Below are 16975 nucleotides of genomic sequence, written 5' to 3'. Positions count from 1 at the left end.
TTGAAATGGGCTCGGCTCCTGCCTTGCCGCCCTGCTCCAGCAGGCACGATGTGCTGGAAGGGAGGGAAAGCCATCCTCCCTCCAAACAATGCGAGAAAAGCAGGTTTGAACTTAAGTGATGGCTTTAGCAGGAGCACGCAACTGAAATAACTAAATGCAACTGTACTGTGACACTCACCTGAGCCGGCTGGTAATTTTTTTCCCTCCCTCTGTGTGCAAGGAATTTCGCTATCTAAGTGTGTCCTCTGAGTGCTGAAGGCTTCTGTCTAGCAAAAGGATTTTTTTTGTAGAACTGTATGTTTTGCGATGTGTATTTTAAATTCAGATCTGTAAAGGACCAGATCATCCGAGGGTGTTGGCTGATGTTGCTCTATTGATTTTAATCAATAGCAATGCTGCTTTTAAGCTTGCTCTGCCAGTATAATCGCCAGGGTAGGAGGGTGGGTGATTTGATGGGGCTCATTTCCATTTGTCCGCTGAGGCTGAGCCATACCAGGACAGCTACGTTGTCTGCTAATGCTGGGATTCTCGTCTATACATTTGCTTTGCTTTTCAGTGTGGGTTGGACCCRTGACTTTCCTGTGTGGGTCTCCATTTCCCTCCCCTAACTGCTAGGGGAGCTTGTTCTGTACCGTACTGATTGCTCAGGCCAGGCRGATGAAACGGGCTGCTTGGCTCTCTGTGTTTAATTTAGAGGCTGAATCAGTGAGTGCTGGGGTAATGTCCCACAGGTTGAGCGCTTCTTGGCTCGCTTGCACTGTCTGTCCTTGCCGGTGCCTGCTGGTCTCCAGCTGGGAGTCAGAAGAGGTCAAACAGGGTGTATGCGGGGTATCTTTTGGGTGGGTGATTTCCAGCCAGTTTGGGATTTCCATGGTTGATAATGCAGTCTCTGAACCTCACCCCTCCAAAGAGCTTCTTGTATCTGAAGGGAAATTCAGGAAGGGAAAACACAGCCATCCAGTCTGTCCCACCAGGGGAGTCAACAGAAAAACTCCCCTTGACTGCCCTGGCCCCGGGGATGGAAAAGGGCCAGGACAGATTCCTCCTCTGCACTCGTCCTTGGCCCGTGTTGTTCTCTGCCAGTCCCGGCTTCGGACATGGAAGTCTCTGCTCTGTTTGCAGTAGYGAGCCCGGGCTGCTTGCTGAGAGGCTTGTTGAGGGGTAAGGAAACCTCCGTGGGGGGTTGCAGCAAGAGCGCTCGGGCTGAGGCCAACTGGTGGCCAGTCAGCACGGATGATAGCCATGCAGAGGAGCAGAGGGGAAATCGCCTGCCTGCAGGTGGGCAGTGACTTCTGCAGGATGCCAGGCAGAGGGGGCAGGCACGTGTGCCTTTTCCACAGAAAACAAATGCCTGACTGGCTGTCCTGGCACAGCCTGGCCCGGAGGTGTTTTCCTCTCCATAATGGTGGCCCTGAACTCCTCCTGCTGCAGGTAGGGACTTCCGGTGCCCCAAAGACAGCCGTGCACCCCAGGGGCTTTTACCCAAGGGATSTTTGTCCTGTTTACAGATGAAGAGAGAGGGCCAGGTGCGAAGACATGTGAGGGATTTCACCTGTGGTTTACACCCAGATATGGTTTGCTCCATACATAGCACCATTTTGTGGTTTTATTTTCCTCCAGCTGCCCTGTCACCCCCAAAACTTAGCCCTAATGCAGGCGGGTGACCTGGCTGCGCACGGCTGGCGGTGGGGCTGGCTCCGTCGGCCTGCCGGCCTGGGTGCACGCACAGGCTCCTTCAGCCAGTGAATTCTTTGAGCTTCCTGGCTTCAAGATATAGCACTGAGAAGGCTCCTGTGTTTCTGCTCGGCTTTAATCTCTCCCAGGTGGCTATGGGCAGAGCAGTTACGCCACGTAGCTCCCAGGCTATTTGTGATGTGCCTGAAGTGTTTAGGTGACCTAGAGCATGAGAGGAAGCACCACTATGCTCAGAGCTGTGTTCCCAGGCTCCAGGGATTTTGACACAACACTGGGTCCACCAGATCTGTGCCTGCTCCCATGCTGCTGCTCCTGAGGCCAAGCAGCATGGCTGTGGTCTGTTTTGAGCCTGATACAAGGTTCTGCAGTGTCTTTGATGGGGTGACCTGTTGGCTCCCAGTCAACAGGCTTGCTTTGCACCTTGTTCACTGAAAATCAGAAGGGTGTGCTTGTCCACGCTGCTGAAAGGGAGCCATGGAGCTTGTGCAGGCTGTGTCCTTGCCCTTATTGCCCCCTGCTCCCCTTCCTGCTTTACTACTGTGTGCATTCTGCAGGGATAACCTGAGAATTACCTTCCCTGAGCATCGCTCAGCTGAGGGAGCTGCTTTCTTGCCAGGCTGTCCTACAACAGGTTTGAAGTCTTGATCCAGAAACCTTCTGAAATCAGGGTGAAAATTTAGATTGAGCCCCMTTGCTTGAGCGTGAGGCATATGCTTGAGAAAAAAATCCCAGCACTTCAGACACGCAAAGTGGCCTGTGCCCAGGTGCTGAGCAGGAGCATTTGGCTGCAAACTCTCGCTAAGCTTGTGTTTCCCCCAAACATCAGTCCCGGGAGCCAAACATGCATAAAGTGGATTTTCCACCAGCCGTGTGGACAGGTTTAGTGCACACTGAGCTTCAGTGTGGATTGGTGTGCTTGAGAGCAGTGGACTGTGCCGAAGGTAACGGAGGCTGTTTACTCGGGCTGAGATGCTGCATCAGCGCTCTGGAACGGCATCTGGCCTTCACCTCTCCACAAGCTGGCGCTGGGCTGGGAAATGGGCCCTTCCTGCTCCTTGGTGGCTACCAGCAGTGGAACATGGGCAGTTTTGCTGATCATGCCTGGCAGGAGTGTGCCATTTACACCTGAAATGCTGGAGCCAGAGAAGGGCCCAAGGTTATGCCTCGGGACTGTGGAGGATGGAGGGTGCACAGAGGATCGTTAACTGGAAAAGACATCAGGCAGAACGGGCAATTCCAGTCTTGCCCACCTCCCCTCCTCGCCTGTGCATGGCCAGGATCACCTGGCACAGCTGGCAGAGTCTCTTTCTGGATATTCCTGCAGAAAGGCTTGTCCTGTTTGTGAGAAGTTAGCACTGGTGATCTCTCTTGCTCCTGCAAGACTTTGTATTTTCAAAGCCCTCTCCAAACATGAGTGGTTTTGTCTTGTTATCTTGGTCTATTTTTCCTTATCCTTCTAATGAGTTCCTATAAATAAGATGGGAATCCAATGCCTGTCATGTCRATTCATTCAGTTCATTATCTCTTCCTGCTGGAGTTTTACTCTCCCTCTATTTATTGTGCCTCAAGTGTTTCCACAAAAGAATATTGCTGTCTAATTGACCTACAAATCAGCCTCTTTATAAGTCAGCAGCTTTGACTGTGCCTCTCCTCGAAACTGGATTATGCAGTGTCTCTGTAGACACAGCTTCCGCTAAGTGCCCAGATCGCTCGCTCGCTCCAAGCACGTCCCTTTGCCACGTTATGAGTGGCTGTAGCTGGAGTGTGTAGTGCTGGGATGAAGCTTGTGCATGGATGGGTGGATGTTAGAAGAGCTGCTGCTCTAGTAGCAGCCAGTTTGGTGTCTTGCAAGCAGGTAAGTCTCTGGTTTAGCATGGAAGTGAGTTGTGACTGGTTTTTGGGTAGGAGGGATGATTTTTTTGTGTGCTGTTTGTATGATACTCAGAAAAGTGGGTAACCTGGCCCAGAATGAAGTCCCCAAAGCATGACTCTATACAGGCAACAAATAAACGATTATATGCCTTTGCAATGTGGTAGAGTCTGAAATGCAAATATTGTCATGTGGGAGRGGGACTAAATCTGATGATGAAAAAGCCTAAGAGTACAAAATGATCCAGAAAAGTAGATTTATCTCACCACCTAATTATTTTTTTTTGGTGGGATGGAACTTTTCCTCCTTATCATTGGTGGAGTCATTAATATAGAAAGCCAAAGTATGAAATCTGAAATCATGCTTGCATGTCCCTGTTCTTTGGCTTTACGTGGAGTAGCCCCTGCGAGGGGAGATATTTTCTGTCTTCAACTAGATCCAAGCAGTCATGGTCTGGGTGCCTGCAGAAGGCTATTGGCCAGTTCTTTTCCACGTAAGCTAAAGCACTCTGTCTTCTGCATCATGTGTTTCTTTGGACTATGGTACTACTATAAATCCCCTAGGATTTAGGATATCTTTGAAATTCCTCTAACTTCCTGAAGTGTGTCATTTCRCAAGTGGAATATTTAGCTGGACAAGGACCAGGGTTTTTTCCCTGACTCCATGTGACATCATCCTTTCATTCTGCATCCTGTGTTCCCTAGAGCATTTCTGGATGCATCCCGGCAGGAAAGGCATTGCCCCAACATGCTCGACTTGCTTTCAGAGCTGCGCTGGCTGGGGCAGACATGGGAATAACGGGTCAGAAGGGCTTGGGGGAGGGGGTAGGGATTGGACGGTGCTTTGGACTGAAKGGGAAAGCAGTTTTTTTGAGTAGTTGGTGCCACGGCAGGGCTTGTGCCAGGTATTTGCTGACTGGGATGCAGTGATGACCGCCTTCAGGGATGATTGCGGTTTATCTCTACTCATGTTCATCTTTGTGTTCCCTGTGGATAGATACAGGGAGCAAAGTGAGCTTGACAGGAAGTGGGGTAGCTCCTTAGAGGGAGAAGAGGAAAATGAGCATGCAGTGAGCCAGTAGCATGAGGAGGGAGGGATGTAGGGGAGAGYCGGTGGCCAGCTGCCAGCAGGGCTATTGCTGGAGGGCGTGAGGACACAGGGGACACATCAGTGTAATTTATACTTTCCAGCACCGCCTCATGTACCAGTGTGTTCCCCTCCCATGTTCCCCTCTGTAGTTACTTTGATTTGCTAGTGGCCTTTTTTTTTATATCTATATATTTTATTATTATAATTTTTTAAATTCCCCTTTCCCCAGCACTGGCTCCTGTGACCTGAGCCTGGGCCTGGTGGTGAGCTCAGTGGGTGGGTGAGAGGGAAGGCAGGCCAGATGCTGGTGGAGGGGAGAAGGCTTCATGGGATGCTAGGAGCCCTCATAAGCCCATCCTAGGAGCCCATTCAGACTGCTGGATGGCTCGGGGGCTTTCTACATCTCTAGTGCTGCTTTGCTGATGTGTTGCTCTCAGCCCTGCTGTTACACTCAGGCGTGTGTGGGGGCAATCCTCCAGATCATCTTTGAGTAGAGGAGCAGGGAGAAAAGGTGAAGCCTGGGGGCTTTGTGCTGTCAGGAGTCCGCACCTGCCRTTGATCACCATTGATCACCCCCTTCCAGGAGAGGGGAGTCCTACAGCCTAGTCGGTTTTCRTTTGCTCCTTTAGCTGCTCCTTGCTGGCCTCAGATGCCTGCCTGCTCCCAGCCAACGGGCTGCTTAGGGCCTCAGCTGGAGCCCCTGGCAGAGACAGTTTTCCTGTGAAGCCACGTGGGCCTTACCGCAGCGGGGACTGAGAGCTCTGTGTAGCCCCTGGGCACTGTTGCGGTGCAATTCCTCAGTGATAGCCATGAATGAAGAAAACCTTGTTCCCTACGAGAGTGAATGTCACGCGTTCCCATGGCCTTCCTCCCGCCTCCTCTCAGTGCCCTTACAGGAAACTCCCTCCTGCTAATCTGGGCTGTAGGGGCGCGGGGGAATTGCCTAGCCCTGAGGACTGTATAATCGATGACTTACAGCCAAGCCGGGGGATTCTCACATCTCAGCTCGCTGGTGCTATAAAAAGCAGCAGGCCTGATATTAATCTTGCTTTTAATACCAGTTTTAAGCAGGGGTGATGCTATTGTTCTCCCCAGTGCAATCAGACCTGTTTTACAACCGGAGCGTATCAAGGAGGAAGCTGGCTGATTGTAACCGAGGCAAGGATACTATGGAGGCTTGCTTCCCTCTCCGAGAGAGCAAAAATACAAACGGTTGGTAAGCTGGGCAGAATCTTTTCTGAGTTTATTTTATCTCCTGAAATGCCTTTTGCTTCCAGAAAAACAGACTCCAGACTTCCCATTCTTTAGAGAGACTGTGGATTCTTGAGCCTTGCATCTGAAATGATAAGACCATGAGAAAAGGCCCCGCTGGAGCTTGTGCACAGCATCACTTTCTCACACCTCTGGCGCGCTGCAGCCCTGGCGGAGGCCTGGGAGGACTCGGGGTCGCCAGCAGCTCCCCCCTCCGCTCCAGATTCCATGTAGGTGATGTTAGCGCGTTACCACACCGGCCTATCTGTGTGCACGAAGGACCCGCTGTCCTGGGGGGACAGTCCATCATCTTTTAAAAGATTCTCTGGGGTTCTGTCTGCTGTAGTTAAAAATAAAAATGCTGTCGTTCCCATCAGCTACCTCGTACGTACACAGAGAGAAGGTACATTCTTGCAAGCAGCTTTTGTATCCGAGGATCCTGAATGCTGTGAACGTGGTGAAGTCCTGCCAAGGACAGTGACCCACATGGTTCAGCTTGTTCCCTAGGCCCAGGACTGTTGCCAGTGGGATGCTTTCAAGATTTTGTCATAGGTGGTGGAAGACCCTGCTTCATCTCTTTTGTGTGAGTCTATCCATTTAGGAGTAGAGAGTGTTAATAAGAAGGTGGCAAAACCTTCCTCAGCAATCTGGGGCCTTTGGCGTTTTCTGAGCTAGTCACAGAGCCTTTAAAAAAAACTCCCTTACAACCAAGAGGTATTAAGAAGGGCTGTGCAATGCCCACCACATTTGGAAGTGTGGACTGTCCCCATATGAGCTTCTAGAGCCAGCATCCGGTGAGAGGCAGGAGGGGGAACGTGCTAGAGGATCGGCAGTGCTGGAGTCTCTCCTCCAAGGTCTGCTCCTGTCATTCCCTGTCAGCTTTCTGCAATGTGTCCCCTCTTGCTTCAGATGCCTTTGGAAGCTGTGAACTACAGCTCTGGGCTTTCAATGCCCATCCACTCCACAGTGACCAGTCAATCTTTGCAGCAAATTCAATGAAGCCTAAACCAGGCAGGGTTTTGTAACTCACCACACCTGTGGGCACTCTTGCACTGCAGTGACTTGAATAGCAGTGGTTTCCTTTTATCCATTYTTTCTTTGTTTTGACTACTTAGGCATGCTGGATGGGCATTTTCCCTTCCTGGGGAGATAGAGGGACTTTGCGCATCTGGGTCTTCCAGCTAACACTAAAAATACTTGGCACTTACAGACATGTAGCTACCTATCTGGATCTCTGAAACAGAGCTGGCAGTCAAATTAAAAAGAGACTTTCTTGTGAGACCTCCTCTTAAACCTTGGGACTAAGGTGCTCCAAACCTAGCCTGGATTCAGGGTACCAATTCCCTCTTAGGGCAGAAACAGGATATGTTTTTGTGTGGAGAAATCAAGACTCATTTAGAAAAAAGAGTTGTTTTAATTTTTAAAGAGAAGCTAGGTTTTTACCATGTTGCTTGTGGTTTGCTTCCATTTCTGCTTGATGAAAATTTATGCTGTATCTTATTCCACTTAGGCTGCTTGGCATATCCTTATCGCGTGGTGTGTGATGCCTTTCCACACCCCCACTCCTAGCCCAGCAGGTCAGTGGGGGTAGRATGGGAGCCCTGTGTGTGTGTGTTCATTGGCTTGACCCTGTTGCTCGCATCTTGAAGGCAAGCTATGATTTATAGAAAGAAGTTTATAGAAGAATGGCTGTGATTGCACAGCTATGGCTGGGGTGGGGAAGCTTGGTATGAGAAAAAGGCTTAGGGTGAAGCATATATGCATTTTCCCCTTCCCCCTCAGCCTTCTTGTTCAAAACTCGTAGCCTAGACTCTAGACTAGGCAACGCAGCTGAGGAATTACATGAATGTATGGGAGGGAGAGGCTTGTCCAGCATCTCTGGCTGTCTTTGAATGACGAGCTGATCTCTCAGAGCTAGAATAACCATATCCCCAGAGACTGTGAACAAGCAAACTCCAGGCCATGACATAATATTTTTTCATTTAATTTATTTCCCTATTGCCTCGTATCATACCAGTATCCACACACTCTTCCTTACCTTAGGTAGGTAGCTATCTAACCATAGTCTTTGCTATAACATTATTCCTAGGTCTCAGAAAACTGTCTGTTAAGCAATGTAACTGTTGTCTGCCATCTAACCTGCTGATGCTAGCTGGATCTCCACTCACTTCTTTATTTCTTCCTGGCTTACTGGGTGATTTTGGACAAGCCCTTGGACTTAGGGATAGGCTTTTGAAGGTATCTTGACACATGGATATAAATGTGAGCCTTAGGTGGACCTTTGGACAGGACTAAAGATGCTTCACTTGGCAATGCCTAGCACTGATGTCTATGCTATGTATGGSGCTGTGTGAGACATCTCCCAGGATGCCACTTTGAGCCAATGGCTCTGTAACTTGTGGTGACAGAAGGAAACTGGGCCAGGGCAGAATGACCATACAGGACATGGAGATATTCTCAGCCATGACTCTGAAGTGTCCTAGTGCCTTTTCTCCTGAACAATGTGAAGGGAGACATGTAATCTGGGTACTTCAGTATACTTGAGCCAGTAATATGGGTCCATTTATATGCACTTTATAAGAGATTAATAAGTGATGAATCAGTTGATACTAGGCGCGGTGGGTCAGAAAGCTGCTCCTTGGTAGCCTTTTGATGGTATCCTCTTCCATTTCTTGTTACGAGCATGAGYTGTACATTGTAGCGCATGTACCAATCATCTCTGGACTCTTTCTAAAGAGTTGATGAACAGAATATGAAATAAAGAACTACAGCTCTGCTTGGCAGCAGGATGAGCTTGATGACAGCCCTAGACCATATTCTAGGTGTTTTGTGTTTGTTGTTTAGGTCATTTTTGTAGCTAGTTGATGGATGGCAGCCCCCTTTCTGGARGATGGTATTTTCGGAGATGGGCCTAGCACTGCTGCTTCTGCAGGCAATGGGAGATTTACCCTTGACTGCAACAAGGTCTGTACTAGGCTGCTGGGCTGTGCCCTTTGGGAAACACACACTGTCATGCATGTCAAATACCCACATGACTCCTATGTCCCCAAAACCTCTTCCCCCTTGAACCTTGAGTGTGTGGGGCCACCTACCCGCCAGAGGCAGCAACCAAAGCCAACGCCATCCTGGCCTGTGATCCCCCCAGCGAGCTCAGGAGACAGGAATGTCGAATTTGCTGGTAGAGGGTTACTGGCTTCTGGCACAGGTCTGCAAAGTCTAAAGCCTCTGGGAGGCATTTCATTTTCCTTTCTGGAATTAGCTTTAGTGCTGAAGGTTGGTTTGGGGCCAGCAAAACTTCCTTTGAGCTGTGAGCCGTGCAAAAGAGTCTGCAGCATTTCCCTTAAATACAGCTCATTTGGTGCCAGAAATTCCCTTGCCTGAATATTATAATCTCTCTGAGTGCTGATGAGGAATTGCCCAAAGGAAACGTGACCTTTCTAGCAATCCTAGCTTGTCTGGAGTGGGCATTAGTGGCCATCTGAAACAGCACAGCCAGACTGCTGATGTCTGTATCGTTATTCTGCAGGACGAGGTGTTTGCAGGGCAAATGGGGAGGGGGGGGAAACACCAAACCTCCTCCCTTGTCCCTTGGCTGGGGGTCCAGAGGGAGGTGAAGTCAAGGTTTGGATCTAATATGGGCAATTGGCTCAAGCCTGAGCTGAAGTCTGARCATCCCAGACATTTGGCACATTGTGAGTCTGTAGCCAGATCTGAACCTGGGTGCTTTGAGCCTGTCTTTAGACCTGCAGGATTTGCCTGTCTCCTCACTAAGAGAGAATCCCTGCCACAAAGAACATTTTGGTCCAAACTAAGAACTCCTAAAGCTGTTGGCAAAGAYGTAAGGCTGGGGACTACATAGCAGGACTGACCCAAGCCAGTGATGTTGTCTTGCTGGAGGAGGCGCCRCAGCGGCTCCTTGCTGCCGTGCAGAGCTGCCCCACAGGCTGGGGGAGTAGCTGGCATTGGCAGTGTCTGGCAGGGAGGCTCTTCAGGCCCTGCCGAGCTGCCAGTCCCACTGAAGCAACCCATTTTGGGCTCTGGCAGCTCCAGTCCTCTCAGCTCAGACACTTTGCTCTTGGCACAGCTAGAGAAGACCCTCCTGCCTTCACCACCTCAGCCTGCATTTCARATGCCCGCAGTGTTAAAAGCCCACCTGAGGCAGCCTGCAAAGACATAGCAAGCACTTTGCAGCCAGCTTGCTTTGCTTAAGGAAGCTGAGCTCGCGTGTCCTTGCAGCCTCCCCAGCCCTGAAGCTGTGGTTGCAGCAGGAGGAAGCGGGCCCACTGTACATGGATGCTTGATGGCCTGGGGAGCAGCTCCATGTGCAGCTCCTGTGGGCTGCAGAGCGGGCTGAGGCAGCACCTCCAGACCCAGTGCAATCTCTTCTCTGCTCACCAGTTCCTCCACCCCTCAGCTCATTAACTCTGCACGCAAAGACCTGTGGGGTGACAGGGCACACCTGAACTTCTCCCGCTGGCTGTGCCAGCCCTGGGCAAAGAAGATAATGCAGGGGAGGGAGGAAGGAGATTGTGGGCTTCCCTCTTCCGTCTGGCAGGGAAAAGCAAATTCATGTAGCCTGGTGGCTGGTTACAGGAGTTTGGTGGATTATGAACTCGCCTTGCAAGCCTACAGCTTGTAGTTTCCCCGCCCCATATCAGGGCAAATGAAGCTGGGTGTCCTCGATCTGGCTGGCAGTTTGTAGCCCCCTTCTTGCCAAAACTCCCCAAGCTTGGGACCAGCTTGGAAAAGTGTGAGATGAAGTTGATGGCAGAGGTACGCAGGATCAGCTCGTACTGCCTCCCCAAATGCAGGGTGATCGTTGCTAGAAATGAAGAAAAGGGTTGTGCGATCTTGTTGTGGGCCAGCCACATGAGGCGCCAAATTTGATTGCTAACAATTAGGAAAAACAGGCAAACATGCTTCCTCCCACATTTTTTAAAAACTGTTTTGAAATGAAATCTTTCCATGTTTTTGCTTCGAAAGGAGATTTAACAGCTGACCTCCCTCCCACGCAAGAAAGAGGCTGACGAAGACGTAAGTTTGTCCAAACTGAAATGGCACATTTAGCTTGCAGTTCAACAAGCCATTCTAGCTGACCCAAAAGCAAGTACTTTGGCAGAGTTTTGTTTCTCATTCATTTGTTTGTTTTTCATCAAAAGCAAATACTTTTGCTGTTAGGTCAGCCAAAAAGGAGTAATCATTTCCCCTCTGCTTGTTGGTTTGACTACTGAACCCCAAAATGCCCGTCATTAAACCGTACTCCACTGCTAGCCTGCGTGAGCATGAAAGAGCTCTGAATTTGCTAATATAATGTTTTTTCACTGTCCTTTGGAGAGGGAAGAGGTTTCTCATCGTTTGTCAGAGACTCAGCTCGTCGCAGTGGAGGACAGCGACCTGCCTGCTTATGGCAGAGAGGCTGTGGGAAACTGTGCTGCTGGGTTGCTCTCTGGCAAAGATTGCTGGATGAGTATATTTCTGCTTTGCAGAAAAAGCCTTCTGCCTGCGAAAGTCGCCCCGGTGTCCTCTGTAAGCCGGCCACAGGGCCCGTGCAGAAGACAGAGCGACAGAATAGCGAGCCGGTGAAGTCATGGGGAATTAGTCACATCCAAGTGGGAAAYGGGGAGGGCTGCAAACCCTGGTGACTTTTACAATGTGAAAAACTCACAGCATTCATGGGGGACCCCTTTGGGACTCCCCTGGGGGCTCCAGCCAAATCCAGGGGCTGTTGCAATGCCACCTCCACCAAGACTTTCCTAGTGTGGGGGTAGGAATCGGGTCAAAATCAAAATCTAGTTTGCTCTGGCATAAATGGGGGACTTTCCTTCTTCAAACTGGGGCAATCCAGGAGGGAGAGGGTTAAGAGTGTTCTTGCACTGGAGACTATCTGGAGTGGTCACACAAGGGAGGGAGATCATGGCAGAACTTAATGAATGACTTCATTTATATATTAAAAAAAAAAAAACAACAACACAGTGGCTTCCTGCCAGGACCACAGACAACGGTTTCTATGGGAACCTGTGGGAAAACAATAAATATGAGTGTGGAGCAAATGCAGAAGGGGGAGGAGGGGTCTCTCGGGCCCYGTTTCTGGTGGCTCCACACTCTTTGTTCCATGGAGAATAAAGTGGAAAGGRGCAACAAGGGGAAGGAGAGAAAAGTGTGCCTGAACTCACCTAATGCCATTTACAGAAAGAACCCCCACAAGATAAAGCAAGAGGCCACTTTCTCCCCTTTGCCGGTAACGGCTTGTGAGGAGCCCTCATTTCTGCCCCGAGTGCTTTGCTGCATCGAGAGCCGGCAAGTCCTCAGCCTCGCTCCTCCGTGCAGGCTCAGAGGCGAGAGGCTTTTGACATGCACCCGGCATGCTCTTGCGCTGCTGAGGGATGCCAAGGAGTCTTGAATGGGAGGGGAGTTTAGACATGTTGTTGGCTAATCTGCCAACRTACAAAGGAGGTGTTGGAAAACAAGCCACTCAAAGAGGCGTAAAATACGCTGGCCCAGATTTTCCAAAGCAACTCGTGCTCAGTGCCCAGCTGGGGCCATGAATATTGGCTCCTGAGAGCAGCCCAAGGAACGTGCCAGGCAGCAATTACTTGGTGGCAGCATGGTCTGCTGGCCGAGGCCCTGGTGTKCCAGCCTGGCAGTGCGCTATTCCCCGCGCTGCTGCACGCTCGTCCTGTAGCCAGAGATAAGTGACCCCATCTCCCTTGGGTTCTGCACCCGCTCTCAGATTGGACGTGGGTCTTGGAGGGCAGAGGCATGGGGTCACCTCCATCTTCTGTGAGAAGTGTCGGTGGGCACCACACTGCACCAAGGTCCTCCTGGGGAAGGGGCTGAGCCTGAGTGTCCTGCCCAAGCCCCTGACAGCATCCAGGGAGCTTGCAGCTGTGTTGCTAGCATGAAATAGTCTCGGAGTGAGTCTCCCCTGGAAAGGTTTACAAGTTTCATAGGTTAAGTGGAAAAGCCAGCTTTTTCTTGAACAGAACKCCTTGATTAAGCCAAACTTTGTTCTTTCTAGACGATGCTGATTATTTTTGGAGACAGGGGGATCTGTCATGAGCCCAAAAAGCAAACAGCATGTAGCTTGATGAGGCCCTTGGTGAAACACAAGATCCCCTCCTTGTACTGTTTGTAGTACTAGTGCTGCGCAAATCCACCTGGCCCAAGAAGGGCACTGCTTGGTTTCGGCTAAGCTGCTCCTCATTCATTTAGGTGGAGCTGATTGAGTCTGAAGTGAGGATCCCCCCCACCAAGCTTTTTGCCCCAGTCTCAGCTGATTCGGGTGTTATCTCTTACTGAACGGGTTTACCCTATAGTGATAGAAGTCCCCTAAGGTTGTACAGCACCTCACACATGGTTACTTGAATGTGGGTGATGACCCAGAAGCCCTGTCGTGCCTCTGGTAGAGGATCTCGCTCCTCACTGCCCGATGCATGCTTTGCACAAGAGTATTTCTGTAAAGAGGTTTGCAGACGTTGGGAGTAAACAGCTTTCCCATTCTGCCGTGGGCCTCAGGGTGAGTGGGTGCCTGTGCCGGTGGGAATGGGGCTGCCTCCACAGAGAGGTAGGTGCTCAGCGCCGGGCTGGTAGCAGCTGGGAGGGCAGGAGCGGAGCCCATCCTGTGCCAGAGCACGTGTTATCGCTGGAGCAGGAATGTTGCAGCCGCCTTATCATTCCCTTCGGGATCCGAGAGGCTGTTCTGCTGACAGAGGCTTTATTATCTAGCTGCTGAGGCATTTGGGTGAAGCCAAGGCAGGTTTTCCTTCTGTGCGAGCGAAGAAGGCAGGCGCGCAGAGTAGCACCGGAGCTCTCTGCCCCCGTTCCCTCGCTTCTGTAGCGCGGGAGTGGATCTGCACAGCTGCGCCTGATTGCCCAGGAACGGCTCAGCTCTCTAAGGAACTGTGTCGAGGTCCGCAGGGTGCAGAGCATGCTCTTCTGGGGCCAGAGACTGAGAATCGGGGTGTGGAACTTCTTGCAGCACCACAAGTCCCTTTAACATCCTTTCCCRAGGTGCAAATTTAGTGGAGAATGGCCCCGGTAATGGGGCTTCCCAATGCTGGGAGATGGGGTGGTTTGGAGAGCGCAGGGAGCGGCTTGGGGTGTTATCACAGGCTTAGGCCATTTCCACAGGCCTCTCATGCCCTTCTCCCATCACAGCCCAGTGGCGCTAAACATGCATTTTGCTCCTGGCTTGGCAGGCTGACGGCACAGTGGAGCGTGGAGGATGAGGAGGAAGCGGCGAGAGAGCGGCGCCGGCGGGAGCGGGAGAAACAGCTGAGGTCCCAGGCCGAAGAGGGCTTGAACGATGCCAGCTCCTGCTCAGAGAGTGGCCTTCCAGCACAGGAAAACCAGTAAGGAGTATCCAAGTATAAGTCCTTGGCCGACACACTGTGTCCTTGCACCAAGAACTGCCTCCACCCATGGAGTGTGGGCATCTCTGCTTTTCAGGGTGGCTTGGGGGACTGAGATGGCAGGATCTGGGATTACAGTCAGAGAGAAGCAGCAGCTTAATTTTACTGGAAAAATGGCAAAAGGTATTTATAAAACTCCAATTTTTCCATGCAGAGATTAGTTTTTTCCAAGCTGTTTTGAAAATTATCAGGACTTTTCTATCTAAAAGTTTTGCAAAGATGTTTCAAAATCTTTTGTGGAAATGAATCTAGTCGTATTTTGCAGAGGAAACACTGTAGTCTGCCCTAAGAGCAAACAGGAAATCTCAAAAGTAATAATAATTATTAGCTTTTCAAAGTCCCCCTTCATACAGGGGTTGGAGAACTTTTTGTGAAAATCTTTGAAATGGTAGATGAGAATTCTTGTTTCTGATTATAGTGAGATGCTCTGAACAACCTCAGGTGCAAAGCAGACTGCAGCAGCCCTGGTAGCACAACCATGTAGTTTGTGATCCTCTGCTTTTAGGTACCTGTGACTGTTTGCAGTGTCCAAAGTTAATAAAGTGCATAAGCCTCAGCCTGGAGCAAGGCCTTATCTGTGTGTTTGCCTTCAAACACCACTGCAGGCAAGGAAATTCCCATCAGTTGGAGTGGATGCTTCCAAGTACTTGAAATGGCTCAGACCCCTCTGCCAAATCTCTTGCCCTGAGTGCCTAAAGCTGTTCATCTGGAATAGCATTTAGACACTTTGGGAATCAGAGCACTTGCGAATGCCTTTCTCCTTAGAGCTGCGAGGAGACCAAATAGGAACATCCTGTCTATGAAGGGCACAGAGCAGCTCACATTCGCCTCGCGGGTGTTGGATGGGGCTGTGAATCAGCCTGCTTTGCTCGCAGTGGACTCTGGAAAGAGGGCTCAGTTTTTGGAACCACACTTAGAAATGTTCACTGCCACGATTGCTGAGCAAAGACCCAAGCTTTCAGCAGTCTGCTTAGGGGACGATCACAAGAACTTCTCAAATGAGGCACACCAAAGCTTCCCAGGACATGATAGCTGCAGCATGCTTTACAGCTGAAATAATGATATAAAAAGATGAAGTGCAGGAGACACRGCCTTGCTGTTGAGAGGGCTTATGGGCTCTTACCTCAAAGTTGCTGCTCAGTGGAGAGGTAAAATAAAACACAAATATAACCCTGGGGAATGTGCTCCTTGGATAGGGGGACTATGTGCAGCAGATCCTACCCCTCTGCCACAGGGCAGCTTTTTCCCTGCTCCCCAGTGCTTGAGCTTGCAGAGCCAGGCTTCACTGAAAAAGGATGTTTCTTCACTGRAAAAGGATGTTTCTTCTCCTCTGGCCCTTCCCTGGTCCCTTCTGCAGCTGCCGACAGCCACCTGGGCTTGCTCATTCAGCCAGGGCCGGCCGCTATTAATCTTCCCAGAGCCCTGTGTAAACACTGCCCCCTCTTTCCCTCGCTGTGACTCATCCCATTCATGTCACTCCTGTTTGTGTAAACAGGCCCTCAGCATTTCCTCGGACCCAAGGGACCTAGTGAAGTTCCTCTCTCCCTTTCCCCYTCCAAATGAAAAAAGAAAAGAAATAATCTGCAAAACAGCCAGTYTGTAGAAAATCTGAACAGTTGTTGAGCTTCTTGATAGCTCTGGGTCCTGAAGACAGGCCAGGCAAGTTAGTACCTAACGCTGGCTGTGTCCGCTCGCTCCTGATTGCTGCCATCCCCAAGCTGATGTTGCCTGTCCCTCCCGGGCTCTCACAGCCCCCTGGCCCCAGGGGAGCGCGTCCCACTCATGGCAGGAGGGATGGCGCCTCCTTTCCCGCCCCTGGTGTGACAGAGCTGAGCACAACCGTTTCATCGGGGAAAAGGATGGAYGTGGAAGGGTTGTGAGTGCCGACGTCTACGGCCTTGGGAGCGAGAAGGATTGATGTCAGCATCGCCTTACACTGACTTGATTTCCTCACTGGAAATGCCCAGGCAGGGTCACTTTTCAGGGAGGCTCCTAATTTAGCATCTTAACCGGTGCTGACGTAACTGTGCTGGCTCAGCGCTTTCAGCGGGGGCCGGTTTCCCGAGGAGCGCAGTCACCTAAAGGAAGTGAGCAGCTTTTTAAACAGCATTCAGCTGTTCTCCCTCGCTCCCAGGGAGAACAGCGGGACGTGGCCATTCACTGTGTGTCCCAGGCTCGTGTTCAGCTCTACTCATCTGGTCCCCTGTGGCCAGGGGCACAAAAACCTGAGCAGTTCTGCTCTCGTGCATCATCAGCACTGCAGCTTTTCCAAAGCACCGACCTGGGGCTCTGGAGATCTGCAGCCTCTTCTAAACTCAACAAGAAGTTTCTTGAGTGCTTTCCTCCAAGTCCATCTCACTCCAGCTGTGTATCTATTGAGATCGTTGCTTCCTCTTCCAGCCAGTCCTGGTTCTGCGTGGCTGTCTCTTCCCATCCGCTTGTGCAAAGGATGTTGTGCAATGTCTCAGTTGGGATCTCTAGGAGTTCCTGCTGCACAAAAAGCAACTCAGTTCAGTCTGTAGACCGACACGGTGCTGCTACTCGGCTACTCGAGCCTAAGTCGGCTTGAGGGTGCTGAGCTGCAGTAAGAGCTGTGCTATGCTGAATCTTCATGGTAAGCTGCAGTTGTCTGTGCGCTCCTGAGTAGCTCCCAGCACAG

The 16975-nt window shown here is 50.7% G+C and overlaps 1 protein-coding gene across 1 annotated transcript in view; it reads left to right on the top strand.

Moving 5' to 3' along the window:
* Positions 1-16975, top strand: part of LSP1 (lymphocyte specific protein 1) — a 53494-nt gene that overhangs the window by 14145 nt on the left and 22374 nt on the right. Inside the window, exon 2 of the mRNA XM_085302163.1 lies at positions 14104-14256. Within this exon, the coding sequence (XP_085158289.1) occupies positions 14104-14256 (153 nt within the window). The remainder of the gene's footprint in view (positions 1-14103; positions 14257-16975) is intronic.

This window comes from Rhea americana, unplaced genomic scaffold (assembly GCF_003343005.1).
Source record: "Rhea americana isolate MKP2758 unplaced genomic scaffold, rheAme1 scaffold_187, whole genome shotgun sequence".
In the NCBI taxonomy this organism is placed as follows: Eukaryota; Metazoa; Chordata; class Aves; order Rheiformes; family Rheidae; genus Rhea; species Rhea americana.
This window is presented reverse-complemented; position numbering and strand designations above follow the sequence as displayed.